Raw genomic sequence first — 18,723 nt, 5'->3', positions numbered from 1 at the left:
CTTATAAAAATGTCACGGAAGAATGAGAGGTTTGTGCTGATGGACGAGTGATCTAAGTAATGTATTTTCCTACTTAGTGTATTACTGAGTGTTTGTGCTGTAGCTGCCCTTTTTCTGGTTTCTCTTTTGTTCATTGCCCATTTCCACATATGGTATCTTGCAGGACATTACGATGGTCTGTTACAGCTAACACTGGCTAGAAACCTCATGATTTTGCTGTATTTGATCACTTTTCTTTATGGCAGCATTTAAAAATTGAGTTAGCAACCAAATACTCTCGCTGAGTAGATTTAGATTTCTTTTCATCTAGAGAAATAGCAACAAATGATTCCAGCTAATGTTTGACTTCCCAAATGATGTTCAATATCTGTCATAAATTCCTTATGGCTTGCTGTTTTGGCATTAAACCTGTTTGATTTGGATTTCCATGTTCAAAAACTTCTGTGTTAAAGGATTGTCCAACGCTCTTGTCAGCAATTTATTATTTCTGCTTAATAAAGGTTGGCCATAATTTACCACAAAGCTCAGTAACCCTCATGGATTTGAGGGTTTAGCTATATAACCTTACACTCTTGGGGGACATGAGAGATATCTAGGAACTCATTGAATGCTTCCAGTAGGTTCAGGATGAATAATTTTTACAAGCCTTGTAAATTGCCCAAGGAACCCATCATTTTCTGAGGTTTTTCTGTTTTGAGCTGTCTGTAGCATTGGTTTTGTGTGTGTCTTAATGCTTTTCCAGAACTTTTATTTCTTGAAGATGAACTCATCTTCTACAAAATGTCACGGAATAAAACTTGAGGTAAATCATGCTTGTTTGGGATTTTAGGGTGGACCGTTGCAGCTTTATGAGTCTGTGTTGCTTGTCTTGCTATTAGCGATAGAACTTCACTGCAGTGTCTTGTTTCCTCAGTGGTGTTGTGTGGCAGTGTTGCAGGCTCACCTCATGTTTTTTTAAATGTATTGATCCCAGCAAGCAGTGGAAAGAATAGTTTGTGCCAGAGGACCTGTAAGTAATAAAACATTCAACTTCAGTAACAGTGATACATTTTTAAGATGGAATAAGCAAAATAATACAGAACTGATGATGTTGAATGATGCATAAGTAGGTATTTATTTCTCAAAACATTTTTTTCTCTTAGATTAATTAATATTTATTCCTAAGTTCAGGACCAGTTTTAAAAAGGACAATGTGTGGAAGAGAACAAAAATGCCGTTTGGGTTTGGTTTTTGTTTTTTTTTTTTTTTTTTTTTTTGCAGCTAAGGCTATTTTGAACGTCCCAGGATATTAATTTTTGAGGTCAAGGTTTTAGGTTAGTAGGACTAAGTATTTTCACAGATACTGCCAGTCTCATATAATTTAATTCTGATGCAAAAGAATTTCCAGTTTGGGATATCTAATTATACATTAATCATACATAACTTTGTGAATAGCAGATGCCCAGATCTTGTTTGCACTGTACAAAGTGATAAGCGTACCTCTTCCAAGGCAAGAGTTACCTCCTTTTCCCCAGATTGAGTGCTAGTAGGTAGAAGATAAAGATTACTAGGTAGCATTACTGGAGTCACTACTCCCTAGGGGTTTCCTTCATTGACTGCTGGTGTCTGACAATGTTTCTAAGGCACTGGAAGGGAGGCCATGAGGAGTTACAGGGGGAAGAACCAGTTACAGAGTTTTACAGAGTTTCAACCTAAAATATCCTGTGTCAAAAGCAAACAGGAAACAAAAGCAAACGTGCTTCTTACATGGGAAGCTGAGCTTGAAAGTCAACTGCATGAAACCCCAGGTTGTGATTGATCTCCAGCTCATTCCTCGCCCCTGCCGCGTTTCTGTCCCGCAGGAGTGGGGTGTCTGGGTGCTCCTGGCCACCACAGGGGTGGGACCTGGTGGCACCTGGGGCACCGCCGGGACCGCCCAGAGGAGCTGGGCGCTGAGGGAAGGATCTGCTGGAGGCCGTAGTTCTGGCCTTGGCCACCAACAGCCCTTTCTTGGTGGGTGGCTGCAGCTCCCCCCGCACAGGGCGGTGCTGTCACTGCCTGACAACCCACGGAGAAATTCTGCAAAGGAGTTTCTGGTGTTTTCCTCGTAGCTGTAGGAGTGCTGTCAGCAGGTATTTTGGAGTGCTGGTGTACGTGCAGGTTTCCCTTGTGCAGACTTTTGGCCATGCACAGCATGGCACAGGCTGCACAACAGAAACAGAACCTTTTGTGTAACCACCTTTTGTCTGACTTTGTACTTCATTCTGTTTCAGTGTCAGCAAGAACCTTTTAAATGGTATTCATGTTGTTGTGGTGTAGATTTTGGTCCTGACTCAGCATTTGCTATCACTTAGCCCTGTGATGGTTGTTTGCAATTGCTGGCATTGCTTTGCGATGAACGTTAGTGGTTCACCTTCGGCTCCTGAAGGCTGGTAGTGAAGTAAAGTAGATAAGATTTTTATTCGATTGAATACGATACCGGCTTTCTGGTTCCTTACCTGCTTGGTCTATAGTCTCATTCTAGACATCTGGATGATTGAGAGTAGATTTAAAAAACAAAACAAAAAAAACCCCAACAAAACACCAGTCCCCACCCCAAAAAAAAAAAGTGGAAGAGGATATTGTGCATCTAGTGTTTCCCCTCAGAAATCTGCAGCATGCATTCTGGGGGCAGAATTTTTAATGTTTTTAATGCCTGCAGGCGTCAGTTGTATCGTCATTTATTTGTATAGTACGTTTAAGTTGTTTTACTGACCTGGTATATCGTGTCTTGAAATCTCTTAAAATAAAGATTCTGAACAGCTTTATATTTATATTTAGTGTCAAGTGGCCTTAAAATGTTTTCAAAATTTGTGATACTGAGAAATGATGACTTAAATTTATTGTTCTACCCGTAAACCAGCTAAAGCACATGTGAAACACTTTCTCCATGGGATAATAAAGGTAGCAGCAGATAAATAAACAAACAAATGTTTATATATCCCAGAGAAAGTCTGAACACTTAAAGTAAACATGTCTGAGGCTACGAGTACCATTGGCAGGCTTCAGCAGGACTTCAGTATGAGTTGACAGAAAGGACTCTGGGATTTCACTTCCAAGCAGATCACAACTTGCACAATGTGTAATAGGAAAGAGCAACAGCTGCAAAGAAGTGCTGAAATACAGGGGGGAAGGGGACTAAGCGGTCAGTACCTTGTGTATCTGGCAATATAAAATCCACTCCTCTAGTAGTCCTTTAAGAAAGAATTCTGTTTCTCTTGCTACAAGAGAGATAATTTTAAATGTCCAGTAACATTTCTGTAAGTTGTATTAAAACTGTATTTTTACTTCTTTCTGTAGGCAATTAAAAGTCTGGAAGATTTGATTTCAAAACATACCACAAATTTCAAAGGAAGCAAATCTACATGAAGAGCTACAAAGGGAGTTGATTTGAGAAGACACAGTGCTTGCAAAAATGTCTTCAAGTTGTGTGACTTCAGTGTTTGCTTTGATGATTTCGTGCTTTGCAGCTGCAGGTAGGTGGCATTATGTAAATCATACACTCAGTGTAACTTATTGTATATATTCAGAATTATTGATCAAAAATACTTTTTCATGCTGGAAAAATGTAGGTCAGCTAAACTTTATATTTACGACTAGGTTTTATATAAAGCTATTGTGATCATAACTGCTCATATGGTGATCTGAGAAACAATGCTGTTCCTATAGGAGTGTTTCTTGCACCTATATTCCCCCTTAAAAGTCATTAAAGAACTGCAGTGGTAATGTAAATTATTTTGGTAATTTCTTTATTTTAAAGAAAGGCAATTGCATGGTGCATATATATTATAAAAGGGAAGGTTGCTATGGAAGCCTTTGGGAATGGAAGCAGGGTAGCTCTGCCGGCGTGATGCTGAGGCCAAACTATTAGCTCTGTCAAGAGGCTGGATTTATTACCCTGGGTGCAGGGTTGTGCTGGGGAAGCTGAGGTAGGGTCTCTCTACAGGTGGGCTGAAAGGGTGTACCACCTCGGCTCAGTGCTGCCTGCGAGGTCTATAATCTGAAATTAAGGCCTGATTATTTTTAGTTCATAAAAAGAAATTTCTGACAGAATCCTATAAAGCTTCCTAACAGGTCACCGATTCCATCCATCCTTCCTGCCCTGTTGGGATAAATCTCACCTCGGTCATTCCTGACAGCTGTCTAATCTGTTTTAAAGTTGTCAGTGGTGATGGTCAGTGTTACTGGCGATCTCACAGGTTAGGAAGATGCATTGCCATTTATGGGGATTGTTCCTACCCCGTGTGTTGTCCTAGATAGGGATTTTTAAAACAGTGTGTTGCAATAACTTGTGACTGGGAAAGGAAAGATCTGTAGAGTTCAAGTACCTAGCTTATACTGTAGTTTCTTCAAGTGCTGAAGTGATTCTTCTCGGTATGTTTGTTTGTCAAAGTTCTTCCTGTGGTTGCAAGGGGAAGCCTCTTATGTGTCCAGCCTGCATACAGCGCGGGTCGTTGGAGGAGAGGCCAAGTGGATATACAGTCAGTCAAAATGAGGTAGTGGGAAAAGTGGACAGATGGCCTGCTTAAATCTGAGATGTCCTCACCGTGGAAAAGATGACCAGCTTTGGAAGAGACAGGGCTGAGCAATTAAATGTGTTACAATTTGGCTTCTTTTCATCGTCAGCACGGAAAATTGTGTTGTTTCAAGCCCTCAAGCCTTGTGGGACTATCTCTTGGGTTGACCTTCTGAAGGCATCTATCCAGCATTAGTAACTTTGATTATTTAATAGTACATGATGCTAACATTTTGCAATAGCTTCATTACAGATGAACTTTCAGCAATACAGGGTGTGTCTGAGTGTGTCTGTGGCTTGAGCTGAGGATATGAAATGCTGGTCTTGGCTGAGAAGAGCGATTACTTGGAGCGAATCCAAATCACTATACATGTGTAAAAATCTACTTTAAAAGCAAGTGCCAGTGCAGAAAATAAAAACTGTTTTAATTGATCACAACCACAATTCCATTTTGCTGCTGAGGAGACTGCTTGCCTAAGAAGTCAGTTTACCTCTTAACGCTGGCTTTTATTAAAACCCACTCATTTAAAAGTGTTATCAAACATAGTACTACTATTAGAAAGTTATTCAGCGTTCAGAAACCTTAGCATGTCTGTCCTGAAGTTTATTGTGGTTTTTTGGTTTTACTCCCCAATTCTGTGTTTTCCTCTGGCAGCTATTCTTGTAACAAACTCTTAGAGAGCGCTCTGGCCTTGGATTTGATCAGATGCTTTATTCATAAGTAGAGTCATAGAATTATTTTGGCTGGAAGGGACCTCTGGAAGTCTAGCCCAGCCCCCTGCTCAGAGCAGGGCTAACTTCAAAGTTATTTCTTTCTTGGAGACTGATTCTTCCCACTATGTGCATGGGAAGAAGATAGCTGAAGGGAGTAGAAAGGGTCACAGTTCATTAGGGGAGGTGAGGAAGCACTATCGTTGTGGTTTCTGCCTGTGCCTATCCTGTGGGGTTTGATTTTCTTCCACGCTTTTTATTTTTGCAATAAGTTCTTAATGAGAACAACTAGTTAATGTCCTTTACAGAGTATCACGAGTACAGTAAGATAAGAGCAATAAAGAACTGATGGACTCTGATGAAGGAGAGAGAGATTGAGAGATCTCCAGCAGATATAATTACAACTGAGAAAGGATGGCTCTCTGAAGGTTATTTAGATAGAGCTTTTGCAACGTTTTTCTGTTAGTAGTCACCGAGTCCTGTTAACCCAAACAATTATGCTTTAAATGCAGGGAGTTTGTGGCTCTAGGTGGAATACAGGTGGGAGCAAGCAATGTGTTCTAGTCATGTGCAGAAGAAGCTGTGGCAGATGCCCATGAGCTGTTGTCAACGTGATGGCCAGGGTACCGCAGGCTTGGGTCTTAATTGCCAGTGTACAGAACCCGCGCTTTTTCAGGCATGAACCATTAACATACTAATATAAATAAAACTGAGGAGTATAAATAAAACTAAGATGTATAAATAAAATCCCGGCGTGCCTGTGGTGAGGCCTGGGGGAGGCAGGGGGCAGCATGCCACCTCCCTAGGGTGTTGATTTTTATATAGAGAGCCTTTTTCCAGCTTACTCTTTGTTTCTGAAGTAGTGAGGCTGCTGCAGGAGAGCACACCTTTCTTTTGTTTGCCAGTCCCACACTGACACTCCTATTATTGTCTAAGTTTTGTTGCTAACTTTCCAATATCTTCATCATTGTTATCCCTTCAGATACAGGTGATGTTCTAGACAGAATCTGTGGGTTTTGTTTGTTGTTTTTTTTTTTTTCTTTCCATTTTTGCTTTTTAGGGAACTAATGTGTTAAATATATCTCAAAAAAAAAAAAAATCTGAGTTAGATGACATGATGCAGAGATGCATATTCAAACCTGAGCCACAAAACTGCATGTTTTTCATCCTAATAGCTTAAAGAATATATCTCACTAACTTTGCATTGAAAATAGTCTGTATAAATATTCAAAGAATACTTGTCTTTTTCTCTGCCTCCTCTTACAGCTTGGATGTTTGTAGCTAGATGCTTATGTGAATCTGTTTTACTTTTAGCCTTGTACGCAGATTTCTTGTAAGCTCATATTTACACAGCTTCAATTGTGCAGAAAAATACTGCAAGGAAAACCTTGATTACTGTGAGATTTTTCTTTCCCATGGAAAGTCCAAGGCGGGATGGAGAGGAGAACTGCTGGCAAGCTACCTGCCTGTCTGAAGGAAATATGTTTTTGAAGTGGGCTTAAACTAAGGTCTGGCAACCTGCAGTAGGAACTCCGCACAAACACTCAGAACTGCACATGCTACAGCCTTGGATAACCTCATAAGCAAGTCTGGCTTTGTAGTCTTGGGAGCAAAAATATTTTGTCCTAATGTGGCTTAAATCAAAGGCTGAAACATATTTAGTTTACTTGCTTGCAAATTTGTGCAGTTGGGTGCATGATGTATCTCTTGATAAAATGTCTTAGAGGGCAGCTGAAACACATACCTGGCCTAGACCCTGGAGCCAAACCTTCAACAAGATAGGTTCTTCCATGAAGGAATGGGAAATTTTTTTAAACTTCTTTTTTTTTCCCTTTTTCTTTCCTGCCTTATTGTTCAGCTGGATAGGAGGGTGATATAGCCTGCGGATCTGCACTGGTCAGGGCTCTCATTCCAGCCTTCTGGGGTAGATCCTCCAGTGGTGCAAATCGTTCCTGCTTGCTGACAAAGCAGTGCAGCCGTGGCATCTGACACCAACCAGAATTTGCCCATGCAACTATGTTCTGTCTTGCTCAACCCCCCTGGTATTTGGTGTTGCCTCTGCTTGCTTTGTAGACACCTTTCATCTTGTGACAGTGTTTCATAGGTGTCCTCAGGCTGATGGAGAGACTCTAAGAATTGGATACCTTGAAGATTTTACCCATTTTCTGTAATACTGAGCTTAATGGTTTATCTGCTCACATTAGGTCTGTCTTTATGGTTTTCTTTCAACAGCACTTTATTCCCTGATTCTCTACTGTATTGTTATCCTAGTTTGTTTGTTTTTTATTTTCTTGCTACATACTTGTTCTTATAAGTAATCTTAGGTTGTTCAGAGCACGTGTGCTTCATTTTCAATAAGGCTGTTTGCTTGTAAGCTAATGTATCTTTTGGATCTGTGCCCCCAGATATGCTGGTGATGGGTGCCATGTTAATAAGCGTAACAACAGGAAGAAACAGGCCTTGTCATGACAGCTTTTTTTTTAAAAGAGGAACTTCCCCTGACCTTGAACACTGTGTTTCCAAAAGCAATATAGGATCCTTCAAAGTATAATAGAAAGTCCTTCCACTGGAAAGTGAAGGATGTGATCTAAAAAAAAAAAAATAATGCTGGGAGTCACTCACACAAATTTCCTTCCGTTTTAAACAGTGTTCTCTGGGTATTTCCCAGGTGTAATTAAATTGTAAGTTTTATTTTTCCTCAAAATATTTGTTGCCAGAGGTGTGGGGGTTTTTGTTTGTTTGCATTGTGGTTAGAAGATGAGAACAAAGGGACAGAGGTTGGTTGGCTCTTGAATTATTAGGACTGAAGTAAAGCACAGACTGCTTGCAACTTTTGAATGGATAGAGGTTTCGCTCTCCACCTCCCTTTTCCTTCAGTTGTTTCTCATCATCAGCCAACTTCTGCCTCCCTTGAAAAACCACCTGGTTCTATCCCTTCATGGTCTGGACAGTCGGTCTTCTGGAGGATGATTAACTAGTACTGGGAGCATCTAAAGACTCGAGAGCTCAGAGAAGAGTTAGAGGAGCAGAGGGCTGGTCTGTGTACTGTGCTTTGCTTGTCTTGTATCTGTGCCGCTGCCATGCTTTGGGTCGGAAAGGCTGGGAGCCCAGCAGTAGTGGCTGTGAGGGAATGGCCGTGCTCTTTTTGTGAGAGCCTATCATGCTCTCAGTTCTGAGAACTACTAATTAGGAACTAGCTTTTAAAGGTGTAAATTGTTCTAAATATTTTTTTCCATCCCTTCAGCACCCTGGTGGTGAAGCATCTTAATGTCAGATGTTCATCTGATAGGGAACCAAATGATGAATTCCTAACTTCATGTCAGTAAGTTTGGTGAGATTAGCTTTGGGAAGCCAAAATACACATAAAAAATTGGTAGCTAATCTTAATTTCGCACAAAAAGAAGTAATACCTTTCAAGCAGTAAATGATGCTTTTAAGCGAGCAATTTAAATACAAAGATGGAAGCTAGACTAAATCTAAACTAATGTTTCTTCAGCACTGCTGTTTGGTGATCTGTTCCTATGTAAATTAGGGTTTTAACCTGGTCTTCTGTCTGTTTTTCTACCAGCTCAATTGAGTCAGATTCTGTGCCATTTCTGTGTGGTTTATGCATGAACATTATTCTTGTATTCCAAAACCACACAAAAAATCTGAAGAATTTTGAGTGCCAGGATACAGAGAAAGGTTATGTATTTTAGAAGAGGTAATTGTATTAGAGACTTGGAATGGCTTGAACTCAGCAGACTGCGTTCCTCCTGTATCAGCAAGGCTCTGAAGCTAAAACCAGTTGAATTTGGGCAGAGTTTTGCACCCATGTGGAGTAGTAGGATTGTGGGTTGTGGGTCCTGATTCAGCAAAACAACTGATCCTATATTTCTTTGCTCAACCAGAGCTTTTATCAGTAAACATGAAAGTCTGGTTCTTTGATTAAAACTGACTCTGGATGACGCCAAAGGAATTCCCAGAAATCTCAAGCCCATAATGCAGTGCTTGAATTGTATGGATGCAGGCAAATGGCAGCATTACCGACTGTCTCTGGAGGGGAGTACTCACCTGATGAAAAGTAGTTTTGTGGAAAATTTTATGGCATGGAATGGTGAATGGCATTAATCCTTGTCTTTCTAAGGAAATTTATTGAAGTTTTTTTTAAAGAGAACTTTGTCTTTAACAAGTTCTAAGCACCACGTAATTATTTTATAAATACTGTGCTAAAAATAATTCCTTTGTTTTCTGAAGGGAATTGGGATTTGGGATTTTGCTTGTAGATCTTTTAATATCCTTTCTGTACTGTAGGCCCTTATTAACTCTTTCTTACCGTCTCCATTTGTCATTTATTGTAAAAATAACAAATCCTCGATCTCTTTAATTAATAAACAAGTCAAAAGAGCTTATTTAGTTAACTGAAGATGGTATTTTTGTCTTGCCTAATGTCAAGAAGACAAGAAGTTTTCTGAACTCAAGGGTCTATGAGAGTAAAGTGGTAGGTACTGTGGGACATAGCTAAAAATTTGTCTTCTAGCTAATATGTACCTGCCCTTTAATATTTTTCTGTTTTAAAATTATTCTTCCATCAAAACGGCCTCAGCTGTTGATATGCTGAACCTGCTTACCTTGCCTCTACAGAGTGATAACTTTGTTTTGTGCTTGCTTGTTTCCTTTGCTGCAAGATAATATAAATTCTGTCATTTGGACTAAGCAGGGCCCGTGCGAGCATCAAACAGCACAGTTTGATCTGTCACCACAGGAAGAATTAGGCTCCAAGGCTCTAGCACCCTGAACTCGGCATTCTCGAATGAGATTCTGGGATGTCTCAATAAGAAACGGAGCATCTGCTGTTACAAAAACAGTTGTTACTTTCACATGAAAAACGTATTGAGTTTCTGCAAGTCTTCTTCTTTTATAAGCTTTTTCTGCTGAAATACATCTGCACGAATCAACCCTATTGTTTTACTACTGGTTTTGTTATAGTGTACAGAGAATATAGGGACCAGATATATTTCTTTTCAAAGAAGTGAAATAATTTCATCCTCCGTAGCTAATGACAATAAAAGGAGCTGAATTCCCTCAGGCTGTAAGTCACAGGAGAGATGAATTTGGAGTGAAAAAAATACATATTTAGCACAAAGATTCTGTGCCATCTTTCATTACCTGAAGGCATTGAGTTGGATTCCTCTTTGGTGTAAACTTGTTTTAAGTCAATGGAATTTCACAAAGGATAAATTTTGACCCCAGGTGACAAAAGGAAAGGTCTTTAATAATTCCATAAAGTGCAGCTGCTTCAAGCATGGTATGCTTTTCTTCATATTTGTAAGTGTACTTTATGAAAAGATGGAGCTATTGTTCCCTTATTTGGCAGCTACGACACTGTGAGACTTACTAATAGGCAGTTAATAAAAAAGGGATTTTACCTGTCAGAGATGGAAAGAACTAAATTGAAAATGTCATTACTGTCATTATTGGAAGCAGCGCATAGAAGATGTAACAAATAAAGGAATTCAGGATTAGGTGATGGAAACATTTGTAAGGTTTGTTGCTGTTTTACCTCTTCTGGAACAGGTTGGGTGTTTTGGTCTTGCTTTTTTTTGTTCTTGTTTTGTTTTTAATTTTTTTAATGAATTTAGTTTACTTAACGCTTGCAGCCAAGAGTGGGTGAAGAATTGATTTCTGTGGTTATCTTCACTTCTTGTCCTCTTTTCTTTTTCTTCACTTCCTAAATCACCAAACTTGCTTTGTGTCTGGAAAGGACAGTTGATGCAATTTATTTGGGAATAAATAAAATTTTCCTTTACATTAGTAATTTCCATTTAAATGGAGCAGTAAAACATATGTCCTACTAGAGATTCTCCTCAAGCTATTTTGATTCAAGCTACTAAGTCAAGCTGACGTCTTTTGCTTCACAAGGCTGTGGGCCTTTCATTAATGTGTAGAAACTGGGGGGGGGGTAAATGGCCACTTAGCAGCACAATGTCACGGTGGTTCCTTAGGCTCTGGTAATGGTAGGAAGGTGAGTAAAGGCAAAAAGGTTATTTAAAAATGTAGGTATAGCTGAAGTAGCTTAACATAGTTCAGTTTGTATACTGGGGGTTGCTTTAAGGAAATCTGTAGAAGACGAGAAACTTCCAGTGATGGCCACTCATGGTGTGTGTGCGTGTGTATTTAGTCCAAATGGGCGATTCCTGGTTACTCTTGGAAAACATCTGCTCTGAAGCCTAAAACCTCTGTGTGGCTCTGCTGGGCGGGTGCGCTGCTTGCTCTGCTGTGTCTGAGGACCGCGGTGGAATCTTCTCCTGCCCCCTGACTGACATGCACTTCTCATACAGCCAACACACAGCTGCCCTGTGTGACTCGATGTGTGTATGTTCATCCTGGGTGGTGACTAAATGTAAGTAACTGTCTCTGAAGGGCCCTTGGGAGAGGGTGAAGTGAGTTACGGGCCATCAGAATGATTCTTCCCAGCTGTGGCCTGTCCTCGACCATGAGCAGGGTCTCCTGGAGAAAAGCGCAGTGATGGCTCGGCTGCTGGCTGGATCAATTATTTTTGTGGAGTCCCTGTGGCCTGATGACCACAGGTGTATTAAATGCATAGGACTAACCTATGAGTCTCAGTTTTTGCCTGAAAGACGAAAGACGCATATCTGGATTAGTGACTTTCTCTGTGATCTCGAAACAAGTTATTTCATCTCTCAGTCTTGGTCTCTTGATGTGTGAAACAGTTGCATTCTGCCCCATCATCTTCCATGCAGGATTGTTTGAAGGGCTAACATAATAGCTTTAAAGTACTTGGATCACATCGGTGCTAACTGCTGTTATCTCGTTAATTCTTCAAAAGCCCCTCCCTGCCCTTTTTTGGAGGCATGAAAACGGCAAAGGTTTTATTTAAAGGTCTGACAGACTTTTTGCCTGTCTTGCTTGTGTTTAGACTAATGGATGCTGAACTGCAGAAGTTCTTTGTGATCTCGGATAAGGAACAAGCTGGTTGAAGTTTTAGTAAGTCATAAATTAGTTATGATGTCCTTAGGAGTGTCTTAACTGATGGAGCTGCTTCTCTTTTCTCTTTTTTTTCTCCTGTCATGCCAACCCTTAATTTTAAAAAAATAAAAATAAAATGGCTATTTTTACAGGAAGTAGAACCGGTCATACTTGGAGCAAGGGGGTGGGAAATATGAGACTTACTCTTACTTTGCTGTAGGCAAAAGGATTTTCAGGTGAAATGTGACTCTTGCATCATTAGAAGAAAACCTTCAACAGCAGGTAGGACTATGTTACATCCCATGCATAGTTTGGTCAACGTGTTGGAAGTTTTAATATGTGGCTTCAATTTCTCCCACTAGGGCAGACTTCATCTTCGGAGATGATTTGTTCAACTATGTAATTCGTAGAAGTTGCCAGTTTTCTGTATTTTCTGCTTTGAAATGTTAGATCAGTCTGGCCAAATTTCCTTTTATAGCACTAGTGAATTCAAAGCAGTAATTAATTGTTCTATGGGATATTTTCACCTCCAAGCTGAAAAAGTAATGGGTATTTGAGAAAACTGGCAAGAAAACTGTTCAGAGATTACCCTGGATATTACTTGCCTCAGTTGCTTTTTGGAGCCGGGCCAGTCGTAGTTGTTTTTCTTGCTGCAATAGTGCTCGTGGCCATATTGTTCACTGTATTCACTTTCACTCTCCCAGCGCTAATGTTTGATCTTGGTGATAACATATATCGTCACAGATGGAAGGAAGAGAGCTAAAATATGTATCTTAGGAAGGACTCCTTGAGGTTTTTTAAAAGATTACGATTGTCCAAACTGTAACATCTAGGCAAATGCTTCTCTGACTTTAGTCATAGTTTCTGTAACAGGAAAAAAAAAATCATGTACCTAAAAAGCTCAGACTAATGATTACTTTGTGCCAGTAACAGAAAAATAAAAGCAATCATGAAAAAGACCCTGTTGTGTTGCTTATGAATTCCCTTGAAATCTCTGTTCTCTTTTAATTTTTGAAATTAGCAAAGCTATTTTTTTTAAGCAATTTGCACAAAGCTAAACAATATTTAAGACTCTCTGTGATGGCTGATTTTGAATAAAAGAATTTTAAAAACTAAAGTTACTTAATTCTAGGTCTCTGTTACGTTTACTGGATCTCAAAAGTACATTTGCAGCAAGAAGCCTGTAAGTCAGCTCTTATGAATACCAGACTGAACTTCAACTTCATTGATATGATTCAGGAGAAAAGAATTCTAATGAAAGAGTTCTGAGTATTGAGCTGCTTAATGGCGGTGTTAAAATCTTCCTGTATGTGGACAAAACCTACCCAGCTAACTCTTCTGTTTGTTTGAACATCACACAAGCACTACACAAAAGTATTCAGCAAGAAAATAATTGTCTAAGACATTTCAAGTAAAGGTTGCTAACAAAGAACTCTTTTTTTTTTTTTTTTTCTCCCTTTTTTTTCCCCCTACCTCGAGGAGTCCTAGAATGTAGCTTCCCTCTTTCTCCAAAGAAATAATAATGCGCTTAAGATGGTTTTATAGGTCAAGTATTCATGTAATCTGTCTGTGATTTGACAAGATTGCTCAAGGAAAAAGTAGAGTGAAATTGGGATTTATTAGGGAGAATTTCTGAGCAACGAATCAATGCTTTTTTGGCCTACTGGACTGGATTAATTTAATTGGAGCAATAAACATTCTTGGTTGTTAGTTGACTGAACTAATTAAGTTGATTCAGTTCTGATACCTGTGTTGTCTCCTTGTTCCAACTGCGTTCATTAAGTTTTTGAGAGGAGCAATACTCTGTTCCAGTAGAAGAAATACGATTTTTCTCTAGTGCTCCTTGGTGTCAGTCTGTGCATGCTCCTGTCCCAGTGCTCCCTGGCGGGGTCCCTTGCTGGAATCCTTCTCTAGGGATTCAGTTTGCTGTGTCGCAGGCTACAAGCCCCTGCAACTGGAAAGGTTTCATGTTTGGCCCGCAACTTTCTGCACAGAGTTCACTACATCTTCTGTCCTTTAATCCCATTCTAAGCCAGTCAGTAGGTGTCTGATCCTGATATGGCCTTATAACATTTCGTCTCTAGGACAATTTTATGGCAGAAGTTTTAGGGCACTGCAGCACAGCTTCTTCTTCCTTAGTGAAATTAGTCCTAGGGTTCATGTTCTGAAGTGGTAACAATACAGTTCATAGAATCACAGAATGGTTAGAGTTGGAAGGGACCTTAAAGACCATCTAGTTCCAACCCCCCTGCCATGGGCAGGGACACCTCCCACTAGACCAGGTTACTCAAAGCCCCATCCAGCCTGGCCTTGAACACTTCCAGGGATGGGGCATCCATAGCTTTTCTGGGCAACCTGTTCCAGTGCCTCACCACCCCCACCGTAAAGAATTTCTTCCTAAAATCTAATTGAAACTTTCCCTCTTTCATTTTAAAACTGTTACCCCTCATCGTATTGCTCTACTCCCTGACAAAGAGTCCCTCCACATCTTTCTTGTAGGTACTGGGAGGCTGCTGCTATAAGGTCTCCCTGGAGCCTTCTCTTCTCCAGGCTGAACAATCCCCAACTCCCGCAGCCTGTCTTCGTAGGAGAGGTGCTCCAGCCCTCTCATCTTCATGGCCCTCCTCTGGACTCTCCAACAGGTCCACGTCCTCCTTATGTTGGGTGCCCCAGAGCTGGACACAGTACTTCAGGTGGGGTCTCACGAGAGTGGAGCAGCGGGGCAGAATCACTTCTCTCAACAAGTTGTCCTGGTCTTTAGTCTTTTGGTATTCCTTCTCCGTTTGTGGTACATGGGTTTGTTTCGTTTTTCTTCCTATCTGCTTCTTGTAAGGTCCTCCACGCTATTTTGTTAAATAGGCCATCACTGGTATGGTTAGAGAGAGATTTGGTGGGAACCTGCTGTGCAAGGGCTGCAGTGCCAATGAAAGGACTTGCGCTATTACTCTCTTCCAGTGGGACCCTGCACTGAGTGTGCTGCTCTCTGTTCCCCTCTTTCCTTGGGGGTACGTTCTTCTTCCTGTGTCTAATGCCTCACTGTAACTGTCTGTATCCAAGATGTGTATTGGTATGTTTTCTTAGTTAGGGTGATCTCATCGCTAATGAGTATTTGATGCCTTTGCAATGCTCCTAATATACACAAAGAACAGCTGGCACAGAGTTTTTATACAACCATCCTTGTAATCTCCTGGATAGTCTGAAAGAACATTTAAATACAACAGTGCAGTTACACTGAAAGCTTTTAGTATAAGTGTATTTTTTTCATGCAATGGCTTAACAATGTATTGTGGGTTATATGTGGGGTCTCTCTGTGCATTTACGGTGAATGAAAACCGCAGTCAACTGTCCTAGGTGGTTAACTAAACTGTTAATGTTTGTGTTAAAAGCTGTTAAAGAACTGGTGAATGAGAGTACACCTCTGTGCTTTATTTCTGAATATATTTGATCTGTTACTGTAGCCTTGTTATCCAGAGGAAAGGGGGTTTGTGCTCAACAAGAACTTTGTTCTTCTTTTCCAGCCAAGCTTGTGGCACTGGAAGTAGGGCTGAGAGTAGTGGGACTGTTGAACTGCTCTGCCTTGTTCTCTTTTACTATGAGTCAGGTCTGTGTTGACCTTGAGGAGGGGTGCCTATTTATTCAGTTGTTTATATCCCATCAGAAAATGTTGGTACCACTCTTCAGTTGATGAGTAGGGGGGGCTTTTTTAAAGAAGGGATACAGTCAGGTTTAGGCTTAACCAAATAACTTCCCTTGCAGCGTAATGTTAAGACTGCCTCTGCGTTGTACGGCCAGTAAATTATCACAAATCTCATGAGATGTTAGTAAAATAATGGGTGTTAACTTCATTGAGGGGAACGGAAGTTTAACTGCTGGTCCACTGATAGGAAGAACAAGTTTCACCCTGGCTCCTGTGTGCCTACGTGAGAGCTTCTGAAGTCCTAGAAGAGCGGTTAGTTTTCCCTGTACCTTCGTGATTGCTAGAGCAAACACAGGGACTCTTGAAGGTAGGTGGCAGCAGTAGCGGAGCCTCCCTTTTTTGCAGCAGCTCACGTTTGTACTAGATCAAAAATGAATTTCCTCTTACAGAAGTAGTGTATCGAAGTATTGTTCAAGTATTTTGAGTAACTTGATCTGTCGTTCACCTGGTGGCAGTTAGACATCAACCACGAAGTAAAACATGTCCTGTCAGAATTGGAGCATATGGTAAAAGAACGATTTGATTTACTGGCATAGCTACACCTCCTTACCCAGAAATACGCAAAAAGCTGACAAAAACACTTTTTTGTTCATGTAACTGATGTAACTGTACCCATGAGATGGGTTCGCCAACTCAGCAGAGTTTCCAACAGTGATATGCAATACATCATGGAAAGGAAATGCACCATTGTACAATGCAATGTTGAAACTTGCGTGCTTTTCCTATTAAAATTGTTAAATAAATGAGAGGCAGCAGCCCTTGTCAGGACACTGAGCTGGAACCCTTCACACTCAGTGCGTTATGCTACAGTGCTAGCAAGTGAAAGCCTGAACCATCTGGGCTTATCTAAACCCTACCAAACAATATGAAAAAAACCTTAGTGACTTAACCAGGCCCTGTATTGGGTTCTTTGTCTGCTTGGCTTTTTTGTTTGTATTAAAATGCCATTTATTCAATACTCAACACTTGGCAGCCGGGAAAGACAGTCCCTAGCTCTTGTTTTTTCCTCAAAATCAAAACCTGATGTTACCCCCTAATTATGGATACATTCAAATGACCAATTTCAATGTTATTTTCTCCTACAACAGTAACAGTAATAATAAAAAAAATAAATCTAGGTATGTGAGATGCATAGCAGTGGCCACCTTCAGACTGTTATAAATTCCAGCAAAACATTTTACTGTACGAACTGCCACCACCAAGTGCTGACTCAGTGATAGCTTTTACGTGTACCTCTAATGTTTAGCAGGAAGAGATATTACTCACTTTATTTTAATGCCCTTTCTGGGGGACTGTTTCAAAGCTTGCAGAGCGTGTACAAGGCCCCACAGACTGTTGACTCCACTGCAAAGTTATTTTACATCTAGTAAGTTCCAGGATATTGTGACTGTTTTCTAAATAACACTATCCTTTACTGATTGTACTTGAAAACAAAGTTATGCTGTTCTAAGTGTTGCCAAGTCACTTTGAAAGTCTCTCACTGTAAGGTTTCTCACTGTTCACCCTGAATGTAGGGCTGGGCCATTGGTTTGTCTTTTTGTTGGAAGGGAAAAGCTCGCTGAGTTATCTGTTTGCAGTTAAGTCATGTGGCAAGAAAGCTTCTCTGATCTTGCAGCATGAACATCCTCACATCCTCAGGGTTTTACATTTAGTTAATATTTTGTGGTTAGTTTTTACAGAATCTACCTGCTTGCTTCTCTCTCTCTTTTTTTTCTTTTTTTTTTTTTTCTTCCTCCCTTAAGTGCTGTTTGTTTGACTGTTCAAGAAGGAGCATCTAGAGTTTTTGTGTACTGGAAAAGACACTGAGTTTTACTCCATCGCTGTAATTTGGGTTCCCTGTGTGAGTCCCTGCCATCCGTAGTGTCAAGGGGGCTCTTGCCTTGTCCAGGCAAGCCCTTAAACAGGAGTTGAACCCTTGCCATACAGGGAGATGGATTTCAGCAGCCGTGGGGTCTCTGCAAGGGAAGTACTTCAGATGTGCGTGTGAACATTTTATATTTTTGTGAAACCTGAATCGGCTCTGAGGTTCCCTGAGACTTTTTTCCGGGCAGCAGTGATACTAAGACACATGCCTTATAAAGGCTATGTTAGCATTGGGCACAAATGACTTATTTCCTGAGTTAAAACTCCTTTCCCCAACTTCCCTTTAAAAAAAAAAAAAAAAAGGCAAAAGTCAATAAAAGATTATTTGAGGAGAAGAGCCATTGTGATTTCATATGGAGGCCATCTCAGTTCTGCTTTTATATCTGATGCTCGCCTGGGAGTATACGCTGTACTCGTGTCCTGGGCTTGAATTGTTTTCAGCTTATTAATAGTTTTGAAAATGCGTTTAACAGTTAACTGCCAATGTGCGTGCTCTTTTTGGTTACAGCTAACGAGCAGCTGGTCAGTACATTAACAAAACGTGGACTTGGTTAACTCTTGTAGAACCACAAACTCTGCATTTCTTCACATGCCCTTGTCAGAACTATATAGGGAGAAATCCAGTAGGATAAAAAAAAAAGGCACATGCTTAATAAGGGAAGACATGAGCAGAAGGAAGTCAAGGAGGAGAAAATATTTTTGTATTTTGGAAGGGAAGAAGGGGTGCAATGAGTAGGGAGTGAGTTTTCTCCTCTATAGAAAGAAGATGGATGAGCATTTGGTAACAAACTCCTTAAGCAAAACTTTACCTCAAGGGAAATGGAAGGAGAGACGTTAGTTACTAATTCATTTAAGAGCTCTGTCTGATAATGCAGATAACCTTTTGAGAGATATTTCGTAAGTGAGCAATTTTACTTGTTCGTTGAGAATGATTTTGTTTTGATGTGGG

At 40.4% G+C, this 18,723-nt stretch overlaps 1 protein-coding gene across 2 annotated transcripts in view; it reads left to right on the top strand.

The window, feature by feature from the left end:
• The window catches only part of TGFBR3 (transforming growth factor beta receptor 3), a 125,881-nt gene that overhangs the window by 11,648 nt on the left and 95,510 nt on the right, over window positions 1-18,723 (top strand). For both annotated transcript variants that reach the window (XM_063343949.1, XM_063343948.1), the window contains exon 2: window positions 3,319-3,494. In XM_063343949.1, coding sequence (XP_063200019.1) covers window positions 3,434-3,494 — 61 coding nt within the window. In that variant the 5' untranslated portion in view covers window positions 3,319-3,433. The remainder of the gene's footprint in view (window positions 1-3,318; window positions 3,495-18,723) is intronic.

The sequence above is a fragment of the Chroicocephalus ridibundus genome, chromosome 8, assembly GCF_963924245.1.
Source record: "Chroicocephalus ridibundus chromosome 8, bChrRid1.1, whole genome shotgun sequence".
NCBI classification, from domain to species: domain Eukaryota; kingdom Metazoa; phylum Chordata; class Aves; order Charadriiformes; family Laridae; genus Chroicocephalus; species Chroicocephalus ridibundus.
This window is presented reverse-complemented; position numbering and strand designations above follow the sequence as displayed.